Raw genomic sequence first — 27,742 nt, 5'->3', positions numbered from 1 at the left:
GGGCCTGGATGGGATCTGAGCCATCCTGGAGAATCGCCCAAGATCTCCCTGTAGATCAACCCTTGGCACTGTCCACCTTCTGCAAAAGAATATTAAACACACTGCAAGAGGGAGGCTGGGAGCACTTTGGGTTATTCAGATTTATCTGCATTCCTCTAACTACTTCCCAGATATTCTCTGACGCAGAATAATTTGGGGTTCAAACCAACATGGCCAGAGGCTGTGAGGACAGATTTGTTCTTTTAAGACCCCTAAATCCAGGAAGAAAACGGCTCATTTAAAACCGAAGGGCACCAAAGAAGCATTGAGGAACTAGCTTGAGAATTGGTCATTTAATAAAATTTATTAAACACAGTCCATACAGGTCTGGAAACAAAAATAACCACAAAACAAGAAAGAAAAAAATAAACTATCCCCATGTGGCATTGTCCATCCCACTTCTGGGGTTTAAGAGATGGCAGCTCCGGGGCCACCTTCAGAGCCCCCCACCCGGAGCAGGGCCGAAGGAGAAACTCTCTGCAAAGTCACCAGTGTGTTGTGTGTGGGGGGGAAATCCTCTCCCTCCTCCAATATTAGCAACGGACACAGTCCAGGCAGCTGAGGAGGCAACTGAGAACTCAGAGCTCTGGGTTCAGGTCTCGTTCCCTTATGTGTGCCTTCCTCTTTGGAAAGAATACAAAAGTAGGGAGTAAACTACTCAGCGGGATAAGTGCAAAAGTGCTGTGCAAACTCAAGAACAGGAGGATGAACGCAGAGGGGTCTCCCCTCCCCCCAAAGCTGCTTTGGAAAAAGCCTGGATACTCTTCATCCTTCTCTGCTTAAGGTGGTGGTCCTGCCCTGCTCGCTCAGCCAGAGCAGCCCCTACCCCCCAAACTCTTCCGATTCAGGTAGGGGACCCGTAGCCCAGGGGCCCAGCAGCTGGAGGCTTGGGGGCCCCTCTGGCTGCAGCTTCAGGCCCAAGAAAAGCCTCTTGAGAGACCGATGGGAAGGAGGGGACACCTTTGCAAAACTCCTAGAGGAGGTGCCGGGGGGGGGCAGCTCCTGATGCAGCTCTAATGCACTCCAAAAATGGTTTCTTGAGGCTTTTGGCAAACCTCTTCAAAATAAAATAAAATATCCACCCTCTGCCCTGCAAATTCACCGTGCATCGCAATCCCAAAGGACAATTGTGTAAACAAACGGCCCCTTTCCAAACGTGGCCCCGAGTGGTGAACCTTGTTTTTTTATTGTGTTCCATCAGGCTTCTAGACCTCATGGCAGGGGCAAGGAGAAATAGGCTACAGCTACCCAGGTGGACATGCAAAGAGGAGGGTAGGAATCAGCCTTGGTTGCTGTCTAACACAACTCAGCCTCTCCAACGCTTTTCCCCCTCCCCAAGTCTCAGAGGGAGACCGAACGCTTGGAACATCGTGTCTTCCGAAAGCAGACAAGACAGGTTACCAGCAATCTCGTTCTTCTTCCCGCAACACCCATCCCGTTTAATTAAGGAATTCAGAAATATTTAGGAAACCTTCTGAATTTGGTACGAAGGAAATCAATCAACATTCCAGATTTGGTTTTAATTAAACAAGAAAAGGAAACGTGGCTCAATGCCATCCTAGCTCTTGCGCAATCGCTCTGGCGGAAGGTTACGAATTCCTCGGAATCAGAACAGACGTCACCTCCCTTTGCGAGGAAGGGACATCACACCGGCAGAGCGGTGGGCACGGCCGGAGAAAGCTAAGGGGTGAAGGCTGCCTGGCCCCCGGGCCCAAGGGGAGGAACTCTGGGGGTCAGCCCGCCTCCCCCTCTCTGAACAGGCCCCTCTGCAGACCTTGACGCTGTTTTGTAACATTGCTTCCCCTTGAAATTCTGAGAACTAAAATCCTGCCCACAAAGCCTCAAAATTCAGTTCCCTTGGGAAAGTGCTGAAAACAGTGTGAAATGGATCAGGACTTACTAAACCTTTTCCAGCCTCAGTCTGCCTCCGGTTCCCACCTGCGAAATGGGCACATGGACCGCTTTCCCAAGGCGTCTCCACTGGCCTCCCTCTTGGAAGCTGCAGCTCCCTCCCAAAGGGAGAAGCCTCCAGCGTCCAAGGCTCCCCAGCCCGGTTATTTTAACCTTGGGGGCTGCAAAACAAGGAAAGAGAAAAGGGAAACACCCCCCCACTCTGAAATCTGATTTGTGCAGGGCTGGCAGGGGTCGTGGGGGCAGGAGGTGGCAAGCCCATCTCTTCCCTCCGGAGTCCAGACGGTCCGCAAAGCCTCTTCGCGACATCCAGGAGCCGTTGAAGGGCCGCTGCAGGGGAGAAGGCGAAGCCGAGCAGAAGCGAGATGCCCAGAAGGCGGATTTATTTCAGCCAAGAATTTGCAGAGGAGGGCAGAGGAGGCCATTGGTCAGGCGGCCCTCGGACGGGTCCTGCTCACCGTCCACAGTTCCCAGTCAGGGGTGCAGCTTTGGGGGCAGAGTGGAGTCATCAAAAAGGGGGTTTTTCACTTCCATCTCTCCAGTCTGCGGCAGCCAGCGAGGAGGAAGGAGAGCGAGCCAACCGTTACACACTCACTGCCTCGAGGAGCGGCCTGGCACTGCCCAGCCAAGGGCAAGGAAGGGGCAGGGCAGCCCCACAGCCCACGGGAGCCGCACTCCCCATGGCGGGAAAGGAACCCCCAGGAAGCGGTTGCCTTCACCCCAGGGCTCGGCCCTGCTCTCTTCTTCAGACACTGGGCACAGCAGGGGGGAGGGGATGGTCTCTGCGACCCCACCCTGCAGAGGGAGACCTACCGGGGCCAGGCCAGGGCACTCATAGACCGTGAAGTCTCCGTCTTCGTTCTCTTCGTCCGAGGAGACAGATTCAGGAGCTTTGGCTTCCTCCTTATTCCTATGGATTTTTTTTGGGGGGGGAGAATGTACTGAGACGGGGCAGAAGGTGCCCTCCCTCCCCTGCCCCCTTAGGAGCCCGCCCCATGGCAAGCCAACCTCCCCACCAGCTGGGATTTTGGTTTCAAAATGTCCAGCCAAAGCTGAGGCAGAAACGGGGGCATCTCGACCCTTCCTCTGAGGTCCAGCTCAGGCCAGGCTTTCTCCAGTGGACGCCCCAATGGATGGAGGCCCTGGCGCTGCCACCTAGCTGTCAAAGCCCTTCCAGCTGGCATTCACTTCTGGCTGCCAGAGGCTCATTTCATCCGGGCTTCCTAACCTTCCTGGCACTTTGGAACCTGTTCAGAAGCCCTCGGGAGGCAAGCAGCCTCGGGCCCCGACGACGCTGGCTGTTGTGGGCCTTGCACAAAGGAGCCCCCCCACCCTCCACCCCGCTTCTGGGCCCCATTCACCGGGAGATCAAAGAGAAACCAGGAAGAGGGCAGGGGAACTGGCAATACTTTGAACCCGTCACCGCAAGGAGGGACGCACTTCTCCAAGGAGAGCATCTGCTGCTTCTGGTGCTGGTAGTGATACATCTGGGCACTCTGCGCCAGCTTCCGATCGCCAGGCTGGAGGGAAAGGGCAAGCAGCACCCGGGGGGTGGAGACTGTCATGCCAGCAGAACAGGCACCACCACCTGGCCTTCCCCACAGCGAAGGGCAGAGAGGGCCCTTTCCTGGCTCTGGTGCCAGCCAGCCAGGCCCGGCCGGGGCACAGAGAGCCCCCTGCCACCAGCAGGGAGAGTCAGGCTGACGGAGAAGCCTGGCCCAAGGCAGGCCCCCGGCGCTGGGCTGGCCAAAGAACTGGGAGCTGCCACCTTGCCGTGCCAAGGAGCGCCCGGAGGAGGCACTTACCGAGAGCTTGTCGTAGGGGGGGATCTGGGGCAGCTTATTCGCTGGATAATCTGCTTTCTGGGCAAGCTGGATCTCCTTCTGCAGCCTGTGGGGAGAGGGGAAGTAGCACAGCATCTGGCAGGGTTGCCCCGAAGCCCAGAGGACCCCCAAACAGGCCCTGGGCATCCCCTCCTTCCTCTGATATACTGCTGCTGCCATGGAGGCTCCATTTCGAGGCAGCACGGAAGGACTCCAGGGCAGGTCTCAAAGCTGCGACCTCAAGGAGGTCAGCTGCCCGCTTGCCCCACTGCTGGAGGGAAATCCGCAAGACTGACCTGCACCAGCAGATCGTCGCCACCACCAGGGCTGCCACCCCTGCAGCCGTGCAGACGACAATCAGGCCTGCAAGGGAGGACAGAGGCTTGGAGAGGGAAGGGCAGTCGGAGACCCCCCACCCCTGGCAAAGGGAGGTTTTCCCCACCCCAGGGCCCCCGACAGCTGCTCCCCCAAGATAGACTGCCCCTGAAGATGGGAGTACCAAAGGCAGCCTTCCCAAGCCATCTCAGAGCTGAGGACTAGCATCTTGAGATCTTGCTACCCCTATGGTTTTTTCAGGGTGCACCCACGCTGCCTGGGCAAAGGCTCACCGAGGACGAGGGCATCATTGGAAGAGATGCGGGTTGACTCCACTGGGGGGTTGTGGAGCGGCTCTGTGGAGGGGCGAGACGACGGGTCTGGCCACCCCTGCCGGGCACCCTGTGGGGACTCGGCCTTCGACGCCCCGTTCCTGGAGTGTTGGCCGGTGGGGGCCAGGCTCTCTGTGCGAGGAAGAAGGGCCGGTTGGCAGAGAGAAGGCAGAAGAGGCAGGAGGGTCGCCTCCCTTGCAAAGTCAGTCATGCCCCCTGCTCTGTGCCAGGCAGGGCCTCTCTGGGCCCGGGGCAGCCGTACCTTCCTGGCCGTGGGGCAGAGGCCCCCTGCCCTGCTTGGCCAGCGCATCCAACACCAAGTCAATCTCCTCCTCTGGGTTGGGGGCCACAGCGGTTTGCCCTGGAGACGGGGGCACACGGAGGACATCCAGCAAAAGAAGTAAACAGACACAGAGAGAACATGCAATTGTAGCAAACATTTCAGCAAGCGGGGAAAATGTCAGTTTAAAAACGGAGGCAACTGCCTTGCACAGGGGCAGAGAGGCCCCGGACCTTCCCAGTTTTAGGGGGGAGGGTCTTCATCGAGGGGCTCCAAAGCCACTGAGAAAACAATCCCTTCGCAAGGGAGCTGTTGCGTAAGCCGCCATCTGTCCGCCAAAGGAGCCACTTGGCACCACGTCAGGCCAGAAGCCGGCCTCCCCCTGGCGCCGGCTGCCTGTTCTGCTCTCCCTTCCCACCCCCTCCCTCGCCTCCTGAGGGCGGCCTGCAAGGGGAGGACCCCCCTGCCCTGCGGCGCCTTAGAGGTCCTCCAGCCCAACCCTCTGCTCACTATAACCTGGGTTGAAAAGAGCCGCCTTGGCGCCTCTTTCCCTCTCGGGGGACCCTCTGGCCCACCGGGGGGGGGGGGTTCCTGTTCCAGTTTTCTTTCTCTAAGTCTTCCAGGAATGCTGTGACTTTGTATCCGGAGCCCCAACCAGGGAAAGCCCCGGCTCCAGGGTCTGCGGGGGAGTTGCTGCAGTTCAGATAAAGCCCCCCACCCGCCATGCCACAAGGGGGCCTCTCTCCTGCCAGGGAGGTGCAGAAGGGGCCTCGGGAATCCCAGCCCCCCCCTTTACCTTTGGGCGCTGCTGTCTCGGTCACGCATCTTCCCTCTCCGTCTTCCACGAACTGGGGGAGGCAGGGGCCGCAGGCATGGGACCCCAGGGGACACTCCTTCCGCCGCTGTAGGGTGCAGTCCAGGTGCCGAGGACACAGCTCTGCGGTCCAAAAGGCAGGAAGCGGATCAGGGCCGCTTGCTCAACCCGAAGCCCGGCCGAGAGACACGGAGGGAGCCCTTCCTTACGAGCAGCTGCCAAACAGCCACCCCACAAAGGTCCCTGTCCTGTCCCTCGGTTGACCCCCCACCAGCTTCCTCTGCACCAAGCCAGGTCTCTCTCTGGGGCCCCTCCCTGCAAATTATTACTTTTCTCTGCGTTACAAGAAGCCAAAAGGCGGAGGCTGCCTCGCAAGGAGGCCTTCCAGCGCCTGTTTGGACGGGAGCCACGGGCCACTGCAGACCCTGCACATCGGCGTCCCACGGCCTGGGCTCTTCCAGTCAGCCTGCAGTTGGGAAACTCAGCCGCCAGGTGGCGCAACTCAAACCTCTCTCTTGGTGCAGGAGGGGGGAGTGTGCAGATCAATCTGCCCCCGCCCGGAAAGTAAGCAAGAGAGAAGCGATAACCCAGAAGCGCAGAAGCAGACGCCGGGTGACAAAAGGGGAGAGCGCTCCTCCAGGCACCGAGCCTGCAGCCCTCCCAGAAGCCCGGTGCCAGGGAACCCGTCAGATGCCAAGCAAGATGCCAGAGCTCACCTGCGCCTCCCTCCCCACGGCCCCGCAGAGGCTGCCCAAAGCCTGCCCTCCTTGCTTTGGCAAAACCCACCTGACACAATAGCCGAGGGGGGGCCAGGGGGGAGGAGAAGCAGGAGAGGGAGGCGGGGAAGCCAGATGCTGCGGCCAGCCACCTCGGGGCTCCTGGTCAGGGAAGTGGTGGCAAGGTTTGCAAAGAGAGTCCCACGAGCCCTTTTCTCCTTGCTCTGCGGGCGCTTGGAGGAGAGGCAGTCCCTGCCCAGTCTGGTCTGGGAAGCCAGCAGCAAACTTTGGCCTGCCGCAGCCGAACACGGAAAGCCCGGAGTCCCCCACGCAGCCCTCCCTCCGCTGGCCGTACTTTCTGCCCCGGCCTGCTCAGAGCAGCTCTGAAGAGGCAGAGGGCACCGAAACCCTCCGGTACAAAAAGCAAAATAAGGAAACAAACAAGGTGGGACTGAAGAGAGGCTATTTCAGCCGCTGGGAGCGGCTCAGCAGCTTTCCGGGGGGGGGGGTTATGTGCAGGGGCAGCAGCAAAGACTAAGCTGCCTTGCCACCAGCACTGACCCCCCCCAGCCCAACTCGGAAGGGAAGAGGCCCAAAGGCCGAGGTCCACACGGGGAGGCCCCCCAACCTGCCTCTTATCAGTCCAGGCACTGCCAGGGTGTGACTCAGCCTTGCAAAGAGGCGGGGGGGAGACTCCTGATTTTAGAAATGGCAGGAGGAGGCAATTTCCTGAGCCAATCGTGGTATTCGCACTCAGTCACCCACTTAGGACCCCGAGATGAAGATGAGCCAAAGGAAGGACCCCCAAAGACAGGCCACTGCCTGAAAGAGGAGACTTTAATCTAAAAGGCCCCCAAGCAATTTGGGGAGCTGTCCGCCAGCAGCCGGTGCTGCGCAGGGCCTGGCTGAGGCTTTGACAGAGGCAGGGACCCGGTCAAGCAGGGCTGCTTGGCAACGCTTCTCCCAGGGTGGCCAGGGAGTCCTAGCCCTCGGGCACCTGCTCCCGGCCCCCTCCTGCTTCAAACATAAGGAGCCCCAGAGAGAGAAGCAACCAAGAAGGGATCCCCAAAACTCAGCAGCTCTCTGGAGAACCTCCTGTAGGTGCCGAAGACCATCTCTGGAAGCAGAGACAAGTGATGAAAAACGGCTGCAATAAAAGGACTCCTGCCAACTGGAAGGCAAAGCAGACGGAGGTCATCCCAGGAGGAGCGGGGGCTGTCTTTCATGGGGAGGAAAAAGGAAGCCCCTTCCCCACTAAGAGCAGGGCAATCCTCTGTTCTGGGCAAACACGGCAGGTAGTTAAAATTTAGCCTTTGAAGTGGAGGAGATGTTTTGAGGTTGCCCAACCCCCCAACCTCCCCCCCCCCACATGACAGTTGCACAGGCTAGGCAAACAAAAGCCCAGGGCGGCTGCCCCCTCCAAAGCAGAAAGAGGCCCAGAGAAACACCCTTTGGGTCATCTCGACCGGAGGACAGCCTGGCGATCAAAGGAAGGAGCGAAAGGCCCGTTCTTTCCTTCACTCACCCAGGACGTTTCTCGGGCGCCAATTGCCGCCTGCCACGTTGCACAAGCCGCTTTGTGCCTCCCGACACAGCCTCAAACTGCCACTGGTTGCCTCCAAAAGACAAGCCAGCTCAGGCCACCTCAGGGAAAGCCAAGCTGCCCAGACCCAGGTGACTTTGCCAGCCAGAGGCTCCCTTCCCTACCCCGGTTTGGGCATCTGCTCCCCCCCCAGCATAGATACACCCCCAGAGAGAGTTTTCCCATTGGCCAAAAACTGTGGGTCCTATCGTCTTAAAAGAAACTGAAATAATTGCTTACACATCGAGCCAAATCCCTTTACACCCTTTCCTTCCCTGCCCACAGTTACGATTTTTAGGTGTTTTTATCTCCTGGAAATAAGGAGATAAAAAAGCCTTTTAAAAAAAGAAATTCGTTTTATTTTGGGGCGGGGTGTCAAACTGCAGGGGAAGGACAGCCTCCCTGGGGTTTTTCCAGCATTGCAAGGGGGTGCCAGGTGAAGGAACCCCTCCGTCTGACCCACGAGGGATCCTCCCTCCTCCTCCAGGAGCCTCTGCGAGGTCGCTGCTCCTTGTTGCTGTCTGGGCTGGGCCACGAGAAGGCTCCTTGCTCTGAGGCTGGCTGCCAACGTGGCAAAATGTCTTCCTGGAACACAGGAGCACTGAATTATTGATGGCCTCTCTGCCAGGCAGAGAGGGGGAAGGAAGGAAGGAAGGAAGGAAGGAAGGAAGGAAGGAAGGAAGGAAGGAAGGAAGGAAGGAAGGAAGGAAGCACATGCTAACCTCCAGAGATCCAAGCAGGTCTGGCTGCATTTTTAAGGGTTTAGAGACACACAGTTCCTGGAAACTATGCTGTGTGTATTCAGCTGTTCTCTACCATTTGCACAAAGAGTCCCACAGCTTGAGAAGCCAACGCCTGTCAGCAGAGATACGGGCAACCTCATGGGACCTCTGCCTTCTTGGACAAGCCTTTCCCATTGGAGCCCAGGCAAGGGAAGGGCCTGCCGCCCTCAGAAGAGCAGGGGGACCTGTCCCGGGGCTCTGCTGCTGGCGGGAGCCACACGGGGCAAGACGGGTTTGGCCCTCAGTCCCTCCACCTCTCCCCGTCTTCCACGGATGCTTCAGCCACCCTCTACGCTCTGCCTCGGCTGAGGTGGTCTCCCTCAGCAAACTGAGCCGCTCCTGGGGCTGCTGCGGGCGGGGAAGAGGCAGCAGGACCGTCGGCTGAGCTCCAGGCGTGACCTGTGCAGAGGCGCATCACTGACAGCCACAACAGTGCCGTGCCAGAGAGGGTGGCAGAGCTCAAAACTGCAGAACCAAGCCCAGCTCTGCAGGGGCACCAGAACCCACAGGAGTTCAGGTTGAGGCTCTGAACAAGAGAAAAGCACCAGAAGGGCAGCCTGCTTGTAAGAATTCTCTAGCAGAAGTTTCTCCTGGAGAACCTCTTCTGCAAAGGGGGAAATGCATTTCCATTTCCTGAAACTGGTTGTCTGAATGCCTCACAAGCCCTTCCTAAAACAGAGGCACCGGCTTTGTCCTTCAAACCGAGATCGGAGACGGCTAAGAGGACGCCGATGGCTACAGGCTGAATTTCCACTCTGGATTAGAACTGGTTTCTGAAGCAGGGACAGGAACTTTGCGAGGCGGGGGGGGGGGGCAGGAAGAGAGGAGAATCTTTTTAGTCTGCTTAAAGGATTATTCTGGAAGGGCCGGTAACTACAGAAAGGGCAAGAGAGGCCTCTGTGGTGCCCGGTCTTCAGCATCCGTTGCCAAAGGAACGAAGTAAACAAAAGCTTTGGGAAAAAACTTCTCTGCAAATTTACTATTGCTTTGCACGGGGAGCTCCAGGACCCCTAAATCCTCACCAGCAAAGACAAAGCACGAAAAACGCCAGCAGCCCCAGCTCAGGATACGTCCCAAGGTGGCCTTCCCCCTTCGCTGACCTTGGCTCTGTCTGCAGAGCATCTGCGCTCCCTTCCTTCCCCTTGCTGGTGTTTGGGGGAAAGCGTCCCGCCCAGGACTCTTAGCCCAACAAAAGGCCCGGAGCAGAATGCCAACCTCTGGCACTCGGCCTCTGAAAAGGAACAGCAGGCACCTCCCTTGCCTGCAAATCCTGTCAATCATCGGCAAGTGTGTGCGGAATGTTTCCCAGCCTGCAGACCTCTGACCTCCCGTGAAAGGATTTCAAGAAAAGCAGGTTTGTCGGCACACACGGAAGGAAACATCTGTCTCCTCTTTCTGTGCCACCGAGCATGACGGAGACGCATCACAAATGGCCAGGGAGGTTTCTGCATCACCTCAGATTGCAGGGGGCCCTTAAAAACTCTGCGCTTGGCTAGGGGTCAGGCAGGTCACCTGGTGACCGATGGGGCTATGGTTTTCCATAACTGGGGGGCTTTAGGGCGGAGCAGGATGCCCCCCTGGTGCTCTTGGCAGCTTCCCAAGCATCCTGCACGTGAGGAGACTCGCAGCCTTCGCTCCTTCTCCCCACACTTGATGGTCAGAGGGGGAAGAAGGCCCCCCAAGCCTGCCACCTAGTCTAGGTCTCCTGGCATCCCACCCATCACCCACCCAGGGCACTCCAGAGACCCTCCTCCCTAAGGAACCCACGTCCGGTGGGCTCCATCCACTCCTGGGACCCTTCCTTTCCTTCCGGCAGCCGCCCTAAACGTGAGGAATCCGCTTCTACGCGAGAGAATTCAGATGCAACCTGGATGTTCGGTCCAGAAGACCCTATGGCAACTCGCCAGGCCAACTCACTGCGGGACAAGAGTTACCCTAATATCAAAGAAATGCTGGAACAGAATAATTAAAGAAAGGATGCAAAATGGGAATGGCAGAAATTAAAATAAATGTTTACTTACTTTAAATAATTAAATAGAATTGTTACAATTGTCCCGTGGCGAGTTGTGCCATCCTGAAGTCTGGAAGGGTGTTTCCGTGCACGCCTGTAAATCGGCCACAGGATTGCTCCAGGGTGGCAATTCTGATTCTGGCCCTTACACCATCTGCTCACAGCCTCGCCAAGCCCAAACCCGCCCGTCTCTCGGCCCCTTCAGCACCAGCAATGCATGAAGGAAGAGAAGCAAAGGGGGGGGGAGGAAACAGGCCCCCAGATCTGCCTAGCAAAGGCCAGCCAGCAGGTGCCTGGGGGGGAGGGGAAAACCTGCCTGCAGTAAAAAAAACAAAACACCCGTCACTCAAAGCCAGCCTGTCATTTCTGAGACTCGCTGGGAAAAATATCGACTTTCCCCGTGAGAAGCTGCCACCCAGATCACCACCTGTCCTACATGGATTTGTTTGCCAGGAAAATAGAGAAGGGGCCTAAGACAGCCTGGCTCTCTTTTCTCCAGAAAGTGCATTAAATGGGCCAAGCCCCCAGCCCCATAGAGACCCCTTGTTTTTACACACCATCCAGACCTCTTCAGATCGACCCATTCAAGCTACTTGATCTTGCTTTCAATGCTCCTGTGAAATAACATCCCCCCCCCCGACCAGCCAGGGGTGACTTTGCTCCAGCACTCCACCAAAGCCCCCCCAAACCATCGGCAGACCCCCCAGAGACCCCCTTGTGGGATCTTGGAAAGGCTGCAAGACTCCTACAATTTCCCCAGGTGGCTTGAGGGGGCTAAAAGTCCAGGCAAGGAGGACCAAACAGGAGCAGCCTTGATTTTTCTGCCCGGGGCGTCTCTGGGACATCCCCAAACAGCCGCTCGCCGAGGGAAAGGAAGCCGCTGCCCAAACTGAAATTTTTCCAGAGAGGAGAAATGTTTCCTGTCCGGAAAGGAAGGCCGCTTTAGACAATGGATGGCACAGCAAAGAACGGACGTTTGCTGAACGGCGTCCAAAGTCCTCCAGGGCCAAACTGGAAGGCGCCCCAGTCTCACCCATGCCAGGAGACCCTCGGAGGGCAGCCATCCCGAAACCCCCAAGAGGATGATGAAGGGGAGAGGGTCGCCTCTGGGGAGTAACCCCCAAGCTTGCTCAGCTCCGCTTCCCCCAAACAGCTTTGCTGGGGGAGGGGAGAGGGCTGAGTCAGAGAAGCGTCACCCACCAGCTGCTCAAAATGCCTGGAGACCGAGAGGGTCCCCCACACGTCACCCATCTCGTCCTTTACAAGACCCCCCAAACACAACCAGGTACGCCCCACTTTTCAGCCGCGGGGGTGGGGCAGAGAACCACCCGTTGTTCTGGATTTGGGGGGCGGGGGAGGAAGCCCAGGCAAGGCTGCAGGAGCTGGCTGGGTTGGGCAGCTGCTGCAAAGCCTCCAGGCCGGCCGAGCGGAGCCCCTTCCGCCCCCCTGGATTATTTTCTAGCACAAACTCTACGGAGATGGAGTTGGGGGGGGGGGAATGAAAGTTGCCAAGAGCTTTCAGAAATGATGTCATGGGAAGAGGGGGCAGCTCCCTGGCAACTGGCTGGCTGACCCCAGGGGGGGGAGAGAGGAGGGGGCAGCCACTGGAAGGTCTCCCCAGTGGGGCAGGAAAGTGGGGGGATAGAAGGGCAATCCCAAACCCCAAAGGGCAGCAGTGAGGACCGAAGGAGGCCTTGGAGGAAAAGGGTCCCGACAACTGGGCAGCCCCCCCCGTTCCAAGGCGCAAAGTTCAGGAAGCCGAAGCCGCGGGGGGGAATAAAGGCGGGGAGGGGAGCTTTGCAAAGGGCAGCCTGCAGGCTTCCGCAGGCTTTGGACTATAGTTCCCATCATCCCCACCTCAGCACGCCGGGCCGAGCCTGCGGGAGGAGAGCCAGGAAACGGGCAGGAGCGAAGGGGAGGCCGGAGCCAGATGGCGGGGAGAGGCCGCGGGAAGGCTGCGCGGTGTCATCCCCCCCAGGCCTCGGCTGGCCGGAGGCGGTGGGCACCGGAATCCCGGGCCTGCCTGGCCCACGCTGGGCCGCCGGGGAAGGGCCGGGCGCGCTTACCGCCGGGGGTGGCCAGCAGGGCCCAGGCGGCGGGCGGCGGCAGGAGCAGCAGGAGCAGCAGGAGCAGCGGCGGCGGCGTCGGGGGGGCTCCGGGCGGGCAGGGCCGGCGGCGGGCGGCGGCGGGGCTCATCCTTCAGCGGCGGCCCCCTCGGCGGAGCATCGTAGCAGCAAGAGGAGGCGGCTGGCGGGCTGCGGCAGCGGAGGCGAGCGGGGCGCTGGCGGAGCCGGGGCGGGGCGGGCGGCGGGCTGGCCGATGACGCCGCCCGCGCCGCCCACCTGTCCCGGCCGCAGGTGCGCAGGCTGCCCGGGCGCCTGGCGAGCGAGTGCGGCTGCGCGCGGAGCCACTGCCCGGCCGGGGTCGCCCACGCGCCCCCCTCGGCCCCGGGCGCTCCGGCGGGGCGGTTCCCGCGGTTCCCGCGCTGCCCGAGAGCAGCTCCGACTCGACGGGGGCTTCGATCCCGCCCTGCGCGGAGACGGAGCTGGCAGCCGGCCGGCCCTGCCCGGCGCAGCGATCCAGAAGGGCGGCGCAGGAGGGCGCAGCTGCGGCGGCAGAAGGAACCGGGACCGGCCAGGGCACCATCGGGCGCTGCGTGGTGGTTCCCCGAAGAGGTCAAAAGCTTCCCGGTAAAAGGGATCGACCGGGTCGACCGCTAAGCCAGCTTTTATTAGAATTTCTTTAAGGCAAACGTCGCTTTGTTTTCTTTACGCGGAAGACAAGCGGAATACAGTCCACGGCCGGTCGCGCAAAAGCACCCGATAAAAGCAGAAGGAAACACGCGGGTGGGAACGGAGTATCAAAACGGGAGGTGGGGAACAGGGTGCCAACAGCAGCAACCTCGCAACTTCGTTTTCTTTAAAAATTCTACACGTCGCATCCCCGTCTTTCCTATCTCCCCGGTTTGCGGTTCTAGAGGCATTTTTCTGCCTATCCAGAAAAGATTTCTTTTTGCAGAAGCCAACTAGGGGAGACTTTATTATTGTTGCACTGTCAAGGTAAACCCAAACCCCAAATCCTGGATACTGTAGCTTTTTATATTACACAACGGTCTGCCATTAAAATAAAAACAGTTACACACGTGCACATTCCATAACTGGGGCGGGACAGGAAACGACTGTCACTACTGGGTGATTTATTCCTAGGTAAAAGAATAGGAAATTTCAGTTTTGCAGCCTCTGTGCCCCAACGATTATGCAGGAATTGTCTAACTTGGGCATCTCTCCGCTGAATTTAATTATTGCGCCTGACAGTATTTAGGTACATTTTTAAAATATATTTTATTATTTTTTTAACAATTACCTTAATATTTGGTAAATAGCGTATTGTCTGAGTTTATATTTACAAGCAATATCAATTAGTTTCTATAATTCCCGCCCTTGTGGATGACGCTCAGACATCCTCGTGGCTACCACAAAGTCTTAAGCTCATCTGGACCAATTTGGCTAAGTGATGGCAGCACCCCCGCCCCCACCCCCAGTGAAGGACTGGAGTCCAGTGGGAATTGGGCCCAATTAAACTTTCCATGGTACACTGTTTGGACAAGCCCATTTGCTTTTTGGGGACCCCAGTTTTTGAAGGCAGCTGGTGTCTGCTGAGAGGCAGTAAGGTCCCGGGGATGGCCTCACCTCCTGACGTCCATAGTTAAAGAGATGCGTGAGGATATTCCTCTCAGGGCCGTTTGCCCTGGGGGGGCAGTGTCTTGTTGGGTCAAGAGTTTAGGATGGCCCCCCCCCAATTAGAAATTCCCGAGTCTAAGAAGGAGCAGGAGGAACGGAAGGCCTGGAGGTCTCCAGATGCTTCCTTTGCCAATGGCGGCACCTTTTCCTTGAAGGTGGGGGCCTCATGGTGGCACCTCCAGGAGGGAAAAAGGAGGCAGGAAAGGGGGCGGGCTGCCAATTTCCTCTTTCCTGAGTTTTGGCAAAATGCTGGCGTTCCCGGTGCGAGGCCAAGGAAGGCGGGGCAGAAGGGAACGGGCATCCTGTGCCCCACACGAGGCTAGACGCCCCCGTGCCCCTTGGGAGACTTCAGCAGGCAGAAGAGGCTGACTAAGCTGCCCAGGAGGATGGCGACGAAGAGGAAGATGAGGCCCACCCAGGGGCCGAAGCCGGTGCCCTTCCGGAAGCCGGCCTCCTCCGCCGGGATCATGTTGGTGAGGTTCAGCATGTAGCCCAGCGCCCAGCCGATGGTCGTGTCCCCGGCCTGCAAAAGGGAAAACCCACAATTGCACAAAGGCTCCGTCATATCCAGTCCTGAGCCTCGGCTCGCGTGCCCCGAGCCGGCAGCTGCTCTCAGGGCCCACAGCAGACCCACAGCGACTGCAGGACCCCAGCCCTCCCCAGGCCTGTTGGGCCTCCGTGCTTCCCGCCCTCAAAGCCCCCCGGGAGAGCTTTGCCTTCTTCTGGAAAGATATGCTGGGGAAGGTGGCGTTGCTGAAGGAGTAGCCCCGGGTGAGGAGCAGCAAGACGAAGGTGGCCATCGAGCAGTAGTTCTGCAAATAGGGCTCCAGCTCTGGGGCCTTCGTGAGCAGCTGGAGGGGCAGAAAGAAATGGCACTCCTTTTAGGTATGAATTACATTCATTTCCTTCTTTGATTCGAAGGAAATCTCCATGCTCCCATCTTCCCCTCTTTAATTCTCACTTGTGAGGTAGACCTGGTTTGGAGGTGGCAGGCGACCCCCCCCCCCAAGCTACCAGCTCTTGTCCTACTCATAAACCACAGCACTCCCCACTTCAGTTCGAGTGCGAGCCCATTTCTTAAAAAGGACTTTGGGTGTACGTTCTTGGGAGGGGGGGGACTACTGATGTTTACATGCTGCACAAAGCTGAATTTGGCCCTGGTGGCATCAGTGAAGGAAAGTCCAAGGGACAAACCCACCTCACTCCACGGCGTTCTGCAGACGGCCTCCGCCCCATCTCTCAGGTCATTTGGTGTGGCTACCTGCCTTTTCATCACTGACCGGAGGAAATCCACCGTGTGGAAGAATGCAGAGAAGGCCTTTAAGGGAAGAAAGGGGGAGAGGGAGGAGGAGGAGATATATTAAGATACCACTTAATATCCTTAAGTGATACTAACCAATGGGGCCAATACAACACATTTTTAAACAGACAGTCAAATGTATAGGATAACGTATGTTCACTTCTATTTCAGAAGGGGAAGGAGTGGCAGTTGCCGACCCAATCTGAGATCTCTTAAAAATGAAGTGATTCGGTCCATTCCCAGGACCATTGCAGGGGGGCGGGGATCGCAGCTGAAATTTTGGCAATGGTACAAGAATTCATAAAGCAACAGGGCACCCCACTTCTGGATTGCTGCCACAGGCATGAATCATATTTGAGGGAGACGTCACTTAAAAAAAAACAGAGAAACACTGTAAAGTCACGCCAGCTGACACAGGTGGAAGCGAAGCGAAGCAGGGAATCAATCAATCCCTTAAGAGCACACCCTGCCCCAAACGGAAAAGGGGTGTCATGCCACTCTCCTCCCACAGGGGGGCACTAGCGCTCCATCCTTGCCAAGAGTTGACAGAATAATGAGAGTTGGAAGGGACCTTCAGAGCTCTTCTAGTCCAACCCCCTGCTCAAGCATCAGACCTACACCATTTCAGACATGGTGAAATGGTTGTCCAGTCTCCTTTTGAAACCCTCCCGTGATGGAGCACCCACAACTTCGTTGCTTCAGCTGCAGCGGCCGTCCCAGCACCCCCCAGGCCCGACCCTCAGCGAGACTCACGATAAAGTTTCCCTCCACGGGGGGCTGGAAGACCCCGTCAAAGGAGCAGCTGGAGTAAGTGCAGCCCGTGAACTGGAAGAGGGTCTCCGCGTGCGCCATGCACTGGGCAGGGTCTCCGGAGCCGCTCATGTTCACTCTGGCCGTGGGGAAGTAGTTGGGGGGCTTCTCGGGGCTGACGCAGGGCGACCCGTAGAGGCTGCCCATCAGGAAGCTGCGTCTGAATCCCGTTGGCCAGCAGGGGTTGTCCAGTTCAAGGGTGTGAGTTTTAGCCTCCGCAGGGAAAAATATAGGGAAGGGGCTGGTTAAGCAGAAGAGGGGGGCATGTTGGCACCAAAACCGCCTCCCCCCCCCCCGGTGGCTCCTGCCAGGCCGTACCTTCAGCACCTTGGAGATCAGCCTGTTGAGGACCTCATTCATGCCGTAGCAGAGGTAGCTGTGTGTGTAGACTTTGTAGTGTTGCCCATACAGCTTCAGTGTCACCTCGTTGCCGGGGCTCTCGCCGGCCCCCGTGGTCTCGAAGGTGATCTGGGTGGAGGCGCCGCCCAGGTCCATGGCCCCCACTGTGCTCTTCTTGGGACGGACCCACCGCCCGATCCACCCGTACTGGGAAGAGAAGACAATGCAGGCCTTCTGAGTGGCTGTGCATACCGGCATCTCGGCATCTCGTGTTAACCAATCTATTCCATCGTTAACGATGGGGGGGTGGGGTGTTACTCGGAGGCTTCAACTGGTGCAGAATGCGGCCACGCGAGTTGTGATGGGGGTTTCCCGATACTCCCATGTAACACCTCTACTCCGCGAGCTGCATTGGCTTCCGGTTGCCCTCCGGGTGAGATTCAAGGTGCTGGTGATGACCTATAAAGCCCTAAATGACCTGATTTTTTTATCTGGACGGTGGTTGGATGATCTTGGTGGGGGCTCTCCATTTATTATGCCCCTGTCATGGACCGATCATCACCTCCTGCGGCTGGTCTTCCGTTTTGCCACCCCCCGCCGTGGGGGTACGGAGCCAATTAGATGGTACCGCCCCAGACGCTTAATGGATCCTGATAGATTCCAAGCGGCGCTGGGGTCCCCACCTGCCTCCATTGCTCACAACTCGGCGGATGCCTTAGTGGAAGCCTGGGAAAGGGCAGCCACTGAGGCACTTGACCGGGTTGTACCCTTGCGGCCCCTGACCCGGTGCAGATCCCAGCGAGCTCCATGGTTCTCCGTGGAGCTCCGGGAGATGAAGCGTCGGAAACGGGGCCTAGAGAGCTGCTGGAGGTCCAGCCGATCCGAATCCGATCGGTTGCGGTTAAGAACCTATATTAGGTCTTATCTCGCAGCGATGAGGGTGGCGAGGTGCAATTACTTCTCCACCCTCATCGCGTCCGCAGATAATCGCCCGGCCGCCCTGTTTAGGGTGACTCGCTCACTTCTTAATCAGGAGGTGAGGGAGGATCCCTTGCAGGGTCGTGCCGAGGAATTTAGTCAACATCTGTCGGATAAAATCGCTCGGATTCGGACCGGTTTGGACTCCAGCTGGGCAGAGTCTGACGATCAGGACACGGGCGGTCTTGTCAATGTTATCTGGGAGGAGTTTGATTCTGTGACCCCTGATGAAGTGGACAGGATTATGGGGAGGCTGAGCTCCACCACATGGTTTATTGGACCCGTGCCCTTCCTGGCTGGTTTATGCAGCTAAGGAGAGGACACGAGGCTGGCTCCAGGCGGTTATATCTGCTTCTTTGAGTGAGGGTTATTTCCCCACCGCCTTGAAGGAGGCGGTGGTGAGACCTCTCCTCAAGAAGCCTGCCTTGGACCCAGCTGTATTGAACAACTTTCGTCCAGTCTCCAACCTTCGCTTTCTTGCGAAGGTTGTTGAGAGTGTGGTGGCGCATCAGCTCCCTCTGGTCCTGGATGAAGCGGATTATTTGGACCCCTACCAATCGGGTTTCAGGCCCGGGTACAGCACGGAGACGGCATTGGTCGCTCTGGTGAATGATCTCTGGAGGGCTCGGGATAGGGGATATTCCTCTGTCCTAGTCCTATTAGATCTCTCAGCGGCTTTCGATACCATCGACCATGGTATCTTGCTGCGGCGTCTCAGGGGATTGGGAGTGGGAGGCACAGTTCTTCAGTGGTTCTCCTCCTATCTCCTGGGACGCTCGCAGTCGGTGTTGGCAGGGGGGCAGAGATCGGCCCCTAGGTCTCTCGTTTGTGGAGTTCCTCAGGGGTCGGTTCTCTCGCCTCTCCTGTTCAACATCTACATGAAACCGCTGGGTGAGATCATTCGTGGTTTTGGAGTTGGGTATCATCAATATGCTGATGATACCCAACTTTTCATTTCGACCCCAAACCACCCCAGTGATGCCCTCGCTGTGATGTCCCGTTGCCTGGAGGCGGTTCGGGTCTGGATGGGGAGGAACAGACGTCAACTCAACCCTGACAAGACTGAGTGGCTGTACATTCCGGCATCCCAGGACATTCAAAATGTTCCATCGCTTTCTATGGGGGGTGAGCTCTTACCCCCCCGTGGATAGGGCTCGCAACTTGGGAGTCCTCCTAGATTCACGACTTACCCTGGAAGACCATATAGTAGCCGTGACTAGGGGGGCTTTCGCCCAGGTTCGCCTGGTGCGCCAGTTGCGGCCCTATCTGGACCGGGATGCCCTGTGTACGGTCACTCATGCGCTCGTGACCTCTCGCCTAGACTACTGTAATGCTCTCTACATGGGGCTTCCCTTGAAGACCACTCGGAGGCTCCAACTGGTACAGAATGCGGCCGCGAGAGTTGTCTTGGGAGTTTCCCGGTACTCCCATGTTACACCTTTGCTCCGCGAGCTGCATTGGTTACCAGTTGTCTTCCGGGTGAGGTTCAAGGTCTTGGTTATGATCTTTAAGTCCTTACATGGCATGGGTCCGAGATACCTCGAGGACCACCTGCTGCCGGCGTCAACTCCCCTCCGCCCTGTGCGTGCCCACAGAGAGGGCCTCCTCAGGGTGCCTCCGGTCAGGGAATGTCGACTGGTGGCCCCCAGGGGGAGGGCCTTCTCTGTGGGTGCCCCGGCACTATGGAACCAACTGCCGGTTGAGCTCCGGATGGCATCGGACCTCCGATCCTTCCGTCGCGGGTTGAAGACCCACTTGTTTGAGTTAGCTGGTCTGGCCTGAAGGGGAATATGGGTTTTTTTAATTGGTTTTATTATTTTATTATTGCTGTTTTTTAATTGGGCATGGTTTAATTCTCTTTTAATTTTTGTATACCTATTTATATATGCCCTGTGAACCGCCCTGAGTCCCTAGGGAGAAGGGCAGTATAGAAATCCAATAAATGTAAATGTAAATGTAAATATAAATGGCTTGGGTCCGGGATATTAAAAAATAAATATTTGAGGGAACACCTTCTGCAGGCATCCAGTTCCCTTTGTCCTGTGCGCTCCCACAGGGAGGGCCTCCTCAGGGTGCCGCCGGTAAAAGACTGCCGGCGGACAACACCCAGGGGAGGGCCTTCTCTGTGGGTGCGCCGGCCGTTTGGAACCAGCTGCCCGTGGAGCTTAGGACTGCCCCCCCGACCTTCGTTCATTCCGCCGGGACCTGAAGACCTGGCTCTTTGAGCTCTCCGGCCCAGGCTGAGAGTTTTTAATTGGGGTTTTATATTTTTCAGGGATCACATTTAATTATTTTTAATTGTTTTTAACTTTTGTATTGTATTAACGTTTTTAAATACCTTGTAAACCGCCCTGAGTCCCACGGGAAAAGGGCGGTATATAAATCCAATAAACTTAAACTTAAACTTCTGTGACATCACGAAGCTAAACCAGTGGCCAATCAGGCTGCCATCTTGCGGTGACGTCAGAGCAAGACCAGCCAATCACACAGGACCCGGAGGAAGAACAGTAAACAAGAGACTTTCCATTTTGCAGAGACACCCCCCCACCCCCACCCCGATTAAAGGCAAGGCATAGGACAGGCGAGAAGCCGGTTGGTTCTACCTTTACGAAGTTCTCCAGGAGGTAGTTAGCGGTGACCCACCCGAATAAGCCTTCATCCTCCCCACTCAGAATCCTGGCTCCCCGGAAGTCAAAGGGGTATTTCTTCAATGTGGAGGTCACAGCTGCAAGGATGCTGCCTGAAGCCTCGGGGTCAGAAATGCTACACACACACACACACACACACACACACACACAAAATGAAACGCTTGATGGCTTGAACCAGGGATAACTCAGTTGAATGGCTTCTGCCCCAAAAGAAGAATGGACAGGACAAATTGCAGCAGCCAAGTGGCCACCAGTACATTAGCAGGCTTGAGAAGGGGACAGGATGGCCAAAGTCAGCCCCGCTGAGCCCGGGAAATGGGGTCTCCCCGTTGGGGCTGGAAGCCAACCAAGACTTACTTCAGCAGCCGCATGCCAGCCGTGGCGCCCAGGTAGAGGGGCGTGATGGCGTGCCTCGCCTTCGGTACGTTCTCCAGGGCCTGGTCAAGGCAGGCTATCAAGCTTTCCCCGGCTGCCGGTGGGTTCGTGGAATACTTGGAGATGCCGTCCCCTGCAAGACCCATCGGCCTGAGTCCCTGGCCAGCGGGATCCCCCTCCGGGGCGAGGGTGGACCTGCCCGGCTTGCCCAATGGGGCGGGGGGGGGAGCTTCTTGCCAGGCATAGAAGGGAGCGGAGTCAAACACAGTTTTTTTTTTCTGGCACTGCCTTCTCCTGCTTTCCAGATGTGGGAATTCAGTCCCAAACATCTGGAAAAGGCCAGGCTGGGCAAGACTGCTCTGCTGCATAGGCTCTCCCCTCAACCCTTGCCAGCTGCCCAAACAAAGAGCCAGGATGGCACTGGGTCCAGGCCTTGGCATGACCCCCAGCTGGGACAGCTAATGCCCTCACATGCCCTCTGAGGAGTCCCTGGCCCCCTGCCAGGCCGTGCCCAAGCACTCCTTCCTCCCAGAGGGACCCACAAATCTTCCTTTCCGGTGGCCTTAAACCAGCCCTTTGTCTGATGCCCACGGGGAACAAAAGAAGGGCGGGATACTCCCTTGTTCTGCCAGCCCCAATGCACAAAGTGCAGAATGGAAACCTCAGTTGGCAGCCAGGCTCCTGACAGCTCTAAGTCCCCCTGAACTTCGGCTGCCCCGGGCACAGAGCCACGCAGGCCCTCTGCTCCTCGACAAGAGTGCCCAGGTGGGCTCTTCCAGGCCTGCCCCCGACCTGGATGCCCCCCAGGTTGCGGCAGGCCAAGAAGGGGCTCCAGACCGGGGAGAGGAAGGGAAAGCCTCTCTGGGTGTGGGATGAAGCAAGGCCCGTCCAGGGCTTTCGGCAACATTTCGGGGACTCCAACCGCCCACCCCTTTTCCCAGAAGGACAAACGGCCCCCTCCCGCAATCAACAAAGGGAGGGGGCAGGGGATGCAGAGCCCGGATTCTGCTTACCCTTCACGTGGCACTCGCTGTGCTGGCTGACAATCCCGGTCTCGTTCTCCTTGTCGGACGGCCATTTGTAAACAAACATGGTCGTGTGGGAAGAGCCCGCATCCAAGACTATCCCATACTGAACAGGAGGAGGAAGAGGAGGGGAAAAGGGGGTGACAGAAACACCAGTGAGGCCCCCCCAGTTTGGCTGAAGACACCCTGGACAGACAGAAGTTGGGATACAAGATGGCTTCTCTCGAGCGCAGGTGAGCCCCCCCCTTCTCCTGCACAGCCATTCGGGGGCAGCCTCAGGATTAGGGCACAAAATCTCCTCATCCGGGGAACTCTTGGGCACCCCATCTTCCCCCCCCCAGGGCCAACCCTGCCCGGTCCTTTTGCAGCAGGGTCTCTTCCCACCTGCCTGGGGGGGAGGGGAGGGCAGGCAAAGGAGGCTTTTACGATTTTGGCTTTTGCTGCCTGTGTGGAACCAAACAACCACTGGCTGAACTTCCACTATCTACAGTACACACGTAGTAGCCTAGAGATACACACAGGAAACCCGCCTTAGTCAGAATCTGGCAGAGCGAAGGCTAAATATTGTTTCAAGCCTCCCAATTATTTACAGTTCCAGGTGGGGAAATTGGTGGGGCACAACTCGGGACGGAGTCGTGTGCTACAAGCAACAACCTGATGAGTCCTCGGAGAGCTCCATCCAGAGGCAACAAATCAAAATCGACCCCACAAGGCAGCGTCTTCGGCTTCCGGCAAGGAGGCTTCCTGGGGAGGGGGGTGCCTCGCTCTCCTCTGCCCCAGACTGGAAGACCCCTCCAGACTTCATAAAGAGTTAGGGACCCCCAGGTCGCTCTGCAGCATCGAGACCAATGAGCAAAGGCGTCGTGCTCCAAAGGCTGCCGTATTTCCGTTCTTTAGACTCTCCTGTTTGCTCTCACCTCTTTTGGGTCTGCCACTGTGATTGGCAGGCCCTGCTGCCCTTGGAGGGTCCAGCCAAGCTCCACCCCACCCCACCCCCCCCCCCGCCTGACCCTCTCTCTTCCTAGGCAGACTTCGTTTTCTGCAGCCAGGATCCTCTCCCGTCCTTGAAGCCTGAGGAGTTTCTCCCAGTTTCTCACTGTGGGGCAGCTTCTCCAAAAACTGCTCTTGGCTGGTCCCCTCCCCATCTCTGCACCCTGGATAGCCAGTTGGTCACCTTCCCTGCCTGGCACACCCCCCCCCCTGCTTAACCCAGGGAGCCTTGAATCCCAAACTAGACTGACCTGCTAGAGCCCAGCCCCAAGGCCCGGCCGTTCCAGCCCCAAAGCCTCAGGGAGAGCGACCCCCTGGCCCCCAAGCTGCTCCGGTTGATCTGTAGTTTAGAAGGATGCATTCCAGGCTAAGAATTGGAACGCCTGACAACCTTCTGAGAGGTTTTGAAAGAGAGGAATGTGGTGGGGGGCTGGAGCTGGGGCTGGGATTCCTATCTTGGTCCCTTCCTGAGCAGATTAGCTCAGTACGGAGGAAGGAGGAACTAGCCTCTTTGGTCTTCTAAATCTGGATGTCAGTTACATTCCTTGGACCCCAATCCTTACACCCATACGTGTTTTCCCACAACCCTTGGCCATTCCCAGCCCAAAGAGGCCAGTAAGTTGCGTTTTCTGCTGGTCTGACAATAATCCGTGGATCCTGCACTCTGCCACTCACCCCCTTTGGCGTTTAATTCCCCTGGAGACGCTTTGCTAGCAATGCATGGAGCCCACCTATTCTGCAAAGCGTTTCTCAACTGCTGCCTTATGGCAGCCAAGTCTTCTCCCTTCCCTTCACAGCCTCCACAGCCGAGATTAGCCAGATTTGGGTGGGGAACCACGCAGAGGTTGGAACAGAAGAATCTGGGGCTCAAGGCACTGCGGCCCTTCCAGATTGCCTCAATTATTTGGCCATTAGTGAATCAAAGCAATCCAGGCTAGAGGAAATAACTGAGTATCGCAATTTATTATAATTGCAGAGCCCTGCAATTCAAGCCCCAAATGCAGGCAGGGACTGAGTCACCTCCTCCCACCCACCAATTTCACTTCTCTGTCGCGGAAATGGCACTGAGTTGGCGGCAAGCTTTTGCCTGAGACACGCAGCAGCATCAGCAGGTGGCCGGTTCTGGAGCGCTTCGCCATCGGGGAAGCTGGTACATGGAAGAGAAACTGCACGTGTGGAAGCCGGAAGCCGCCAGCTGGAGGTCACCCAGTGAGGGTCTGCCTCCTGCCCCCACCCGGGCACCTGGGGAGCCTCATCCTTGAAGGGGGAAATGTACCACCCAATGCTGGGTAGATGGGAGACGGTCCTCCCCCACCTCAGCTCAGCCGGCCCTCCCTGGATTCCGAAGGAGAACATTCTTCCCTCAGAAGATAAAACAAGAGAAGTCAATGCGCACCCAAGAGGGGGAGTGTGTGTTTTCTGTCCTGGCAGTCTCAACAGCAGGCTAGTGGCCTCTACAAAGAGGGAGCTCAGGATTCCTCCTCCTCCTCCTCCTCCTCCTCCTCCATTTTCACCACCACCCTCATAAAACTCTTGGGTCAGTGCCAGGGACCCTCATGTAAGGTAATGCAAACTCCTTCACTGCTTTCATTCCGAGTAACTCCACTGTTCAGGCCTCCAGGGTGAGGATCCTTACTGGGGGGGTTGCCAGAGACTTCATACTTCTGCAATATTTGTGTTCCCTAGCAGTTACTCTGGTGATGATCCCAGGAGGAATGGCCAATTAAAACCACTCCAAGCAAGCAGAGCTGGCCTTGGACCAGTTCTCCAGGGAGAGGGCTCTCGAAGTGGGCAGCTGTGCCAGGACAGATGCAGAGCCCTGCTGGCTTCCCTGGCGGGGGGTGGGGCAAAGGTCTCTGCCCGTCAGCTACCCTGAGGGAGGGGCACATCAGGACCATCACTCAGCCCCCCCCCCCAACGGCTTGGTGGCACTTTGCAAGACCAGCCTTCTGAGTTTGGAGCCAGAGAAGGAAAGGGCTGTCCCTTGAGACGCCAAGGAGTCTGATCCTGGGTTGCCCATCTTGTGCCCACCCCCCCATCCCCAGCTAAATTCCTAATCCTCTCTCCAGCATTCCAGTCAAGAAAGGAATCCATTAAGTACATTTTCTTTAAAACATGGGGGATACAATGTCAGGCTCACTCATTGTCTCCTTCCAGACCTTATCGGTGGAGGCAGGCCATGAAATCACACTTGGCACCTTGGTGTGTGCGTGCGTGTGTGTGTGTGTGTGTGTGTGTGTGTGTGTGTGTGTGAGTGAGTGAAATCTAAAGCCGGAGGACAAGGAAGGTATATCTGCTCTTTGGCCAACCGGGATAAATCCTTAAATTCTGGATAAATTACAACCAAGCAGGCCAGGTCACCAGCAACGACCCCCCTAAAGTCCTGGGCCATCAGCTTTCCCAAGAGACTGAAGGGCTTCTGAAGGGAAGGAACCAGCTCCAGCGGTGGCCTCTGGGCTAACCCAGCATCCGAGTGACCCTCCCCCCCTTCAAAGTCCACAAGCAGGTTGCTTTTCCCACAGCCTTTAATACTCAGGTAGACTGCTGCAGGGCATGGAGGTTTCCCTTCTTACATGGCCGAGGAGAAGTAACTCATTGAAACCTCAGAATTCAAAGCAGCCCATTTCTGAAGCCAGGGAACTGCAGGGAGAGTTCCTTAGGCTTCCCCCCAAAATAACCAGATAGGAAGAGGATGGTGCTTAAGCCTTTCCTCCCCTCCACTCTCCAACTCGGGAGCTGAATCCCCCAGGGGACTTTCTTTTAGTCTGAATTTTCATAAAGCAGCTTTTTTGTTCTCTTGTCCCAGGGCCAAACCGCCCGATGCAGAGCACATGGGTGGGGGCACCAGAAAAAGAACCACGAAGCAGCCGAAGCAGCCAGTTGATCCATGCAGGCAACCCGAGAGACACAAACCACAAACCGGTTTGGCGACGTCTTCCTGGCATTCACCCTCTTCTGCTGTAGGAACCCAGCCGCCCATCTGCCCCACTTGGGATGCCCCCTTTGGCGGCCAAGCCTGCTTCGGCTCTCCCAGAATTCCACTGGGAAAGGCTGCCATACTAGATGGACTGCGGAGGCAAAGCACGTTTACAAAAAACAAGGATGCAGTCCAGATGGAGGACGCTGTGCGGAAAATGAGTGCCAAAAGACCAGAGTAACATTCCAGAGTCACGTTGCACTACAATTCCTATCAGCCCAGTTGGCAAAGGCCTGGGAAAAGTCTAGGATAGAAAATTTAAGGAAAGGAGTTGTGCGGGTGTGTGTGTGTGTGTGTGTGTGTGTGTGTGCGCGCGCGCGCTTTGCCAGTTAGCATTTTGAAAATTAGGGAATTCTCAGGGGAAGAAAGGTGGGGCCCCTCCCTCCTCCCTCTCCACCGGAGGTTTCCCACTGCTGAAAGTTTAGCTTGGAGGCTGCCTCCACTTATTTAATTCTGCAAAATCGTCCGGGGCTCCGAAGGCTTCTCTCTCTCTCTCACCAGCGGAACTCCCAGTCCCAGAGAAGTCTATCTGGAGCAAACAGCCTGATGGGCTGCCTGTGGGCGCCGAGGAAAGGCACAATCTGGCCCAGCATTCTGGTTTCGGTTGCCCCGGACACCCTTTCCCTGCTGGGGCAGCGGGATCCAGCGCGCCTTCCCTCCCCAGGTCTCATTCCATTGCGGTGAGCTCAGCAGGAAAGCTGGCGGGAGCCCAGCCCCTCCGAGGCTGCGAGGGACCACCGAGGGCCAAGCCCTCTCGCGGCTCCTCCGCCCCCCTTGCCGGAATAGAAAACTCGGGAGCCCCCTGGAGATGCTCGCCAGACCCCCCGAAAGATCCCCTCCTCCGCTCCTCCTTCTGCTTCCTCCGATAGACGCCCGCAGCCCCCCACTTCTGCCAGTCCAACTGCTTCAGAAAACAGCAGGGAGCCGACCCCCCCCGCGGGCTCCGGGCCCCGAGAGGCAGAGAGCCTTCTTCGCCGGGCGGGGCAGGGCAGCAGCCCCGAGGCGAAAGGGGGAAGCCGCCCTGCCCAGCGGCGGCGGGGGGGCTTTCGGCACCGCCCAGAGGGACCCGCTCGGCCCCGGCGCCCCGGGCCTCCGCGCGCGCCCCTGCCCGCAGCTCCCGGCGCGGAGAGGCTCCCGGCTGGCGGGCGGTGGGCGCAGGGGTCGCGGCCGGGAGCCCCTGCCCAGATCTGGGGGCCGGCGCTTACCTTGAAGGCGGGCGGGTCCCGCAGGTCCTCGGTGGGCGCGCAGAGCAGGACGAGCCCCGCCACGGCCACCAGGCACAGCGCGCCCAGCGCCGCCACCACCGCCTTCCTGGAGCTCATGCTGCCGCCGCTCGCCCTGCTCCTGCTCCTGCTCCTGCTCCTGCTCCTGCTCCGCTGCCGCGCCGGAGCCGAGAGCGACCGCGAGAGCCCCGAAGCGCCGCCTCCTCGGCGGCCCGGGGAAGGGCTGACCCGGGCGGGGAGGCAGGTGAGCCTCCCGCCTCCTCCGAGAAGCCGAGTTGCCCAATCTGCCTCCGGGAGGAGGAGGAGGAGGAAGCGTGGAGAGGCTCCCTCTTCCCCCTTGGAAACCGCAGCTCTGAGGAAGTTCCACGCGGAACTTCCCCAGGGCTGAGCATCACCGAGAGAGGGAGCGGCAAGGCAATCCGAACCGCCAGAGGTTAACCACCTTTGGACTTGGCACCGCAAGGTCAGCTGTCCGCACCTTCGCCCTAACCAAGTTTAGCTATCGTGTGAATGCAGCTGCCAGGTCTTCCGCCCCTCGTTTGCACCCTCAGCCCCTGCCCCCTGGGGAAAAGGGTGGGCCAGGGTGGGCTGAGCTCATTTTCCCATTTGTTTCTCTCTAATGAGCTGGACGCGAGCTTTCCTTTTTTTTAATTTCCCCTGAAACAAGCCTTTGGCTACCAGAGATTCCCAGAGCCTCAGGAAAGACTTCTGGAAGGGAGGAACAACTTCAGG

At 57.7% G+C, this 27,742-nt stretch overlaps 3 protein-coding genes across 8 annotated transcripts in view; 1 reads left to right on the top strand and 2 right to left on the bottom strand.

Annotated features, from left to right (window-relative positions):
• LOC310647593 (uncharacterized protein) overlaps positions 1 to 27,742 on the top strand; it is a 117,272-nt gene that overhangs the window by 74,903 nt on the left and 14,627 nt on the right. The window lies entirely within an intron of this gene.
• On the bottom strand, positions 329 to 12,891 carry NPDC1 (neural proliferation, differentiation and control 1). Of its 4 annotated transcripts, XM_083375416.1 has the most exons (10): positions 10,616 to 12,057; positions 10,362 to 10,510; positions 5,497 to 5,637; positions 4,683 to 4,781; positions 4,382 to 4,552; positions 4,070 to 4,136; positions 3,756 to 3,840; positions 3,391 to 3,470; positions 2,764 to 2,860; positions 329 to 2,493 (listed from the first exon to the last, which is right to left on the bottom strand). In XM_083375416.1, exons 2-10 carry the CDS (start codon positions 10,375 to 10,377, stop codon positions 2,425 to 2,427), a joined length of 825 nt encoding a protein of 274 aa, XP_083231542.1. In that variant the 5' UTR covers positions 10,378 to 10,510; positions 10,616 to 12,057; the 3' UTR covers positions 329 to 2,424. The 4 variants fall into 4 exon arrangements, with proteins under 4 accessions (XP_083231542.1, XP_083231541.1, XP_083231543.1 ...); XM_083375415.1 differs by lacking the exons at positions 10,362 to 10,510; positions 10,616 to 12,057 and adding an exon at positions 12,672 to 12,891; XM_083375417.1 differs by lacking the exon at positions 10,616 to 12,057 and having other exon boundaries at positions 10,362 to 10,598.
• Positions 14,467 to 27,144, bottom strand: ENTPD2 (ectonucleoside triphosphate diphosphohydrolase 2). Of its 3 annotated transcripts, XM_083374972.1 has the most exons (9): positions 26,993 to 27,144; positions 21,809 to 21,926; positions 20,778 to 20,928; positions 20,376 to 20,535; positions 16,774 to 17,001; positions 16,399 to 16,668; positions 15,544 to 15,663; positions 15,062 to 15,196; positions 14,467 to 14,868 (listed from the first exon to the last, which is right to left on the bottom strand). In XM_083374972.1, the coding sequence occupies exons 1-9, from the start codon at positions 27,107 to 27,109 to the stop codon at positions 14,665 to 14,667; spliced, it is 1,503 nt and encodes a 500-aa protein (XP_083231098.1). In that variant the 5' UTR covers positions 27,110 to 27,144; the 3' UTR covers positions 14,467 to 14,664. The 3 variants fall into 3 exon arrangements, with proteins under 3 accessions (XP_083231098.1, XP_083231097.1, XP_083231099.1); XM_083374971.1 differs by having other exon boundaries at positions 14,467 to 15,196; XM_083374973.1 differs by lacking the exons at positions 20,376 to 20,535; positions 20,778 to 20,928; positions 21,809 to 21,926 and having other exon boundaries at positions 14,467 to 15,196; positions 26,993 to 27,135.

The sequence above is a fragment of the Vipera ursinii genome (genome assembly GCF_947247035.1).
Source record: "Vipera ursinii genome assembly, chromosome: 16".
Lineage (NCBI taxonomy): Eukaryota > Metazoa > Chordata > Lepidosauria > Squamata > Viperidae > Vipera > Vipera ursinii.
This window is presented reverse-complemented; position numbering and strand designations above follow the sequence as displayed.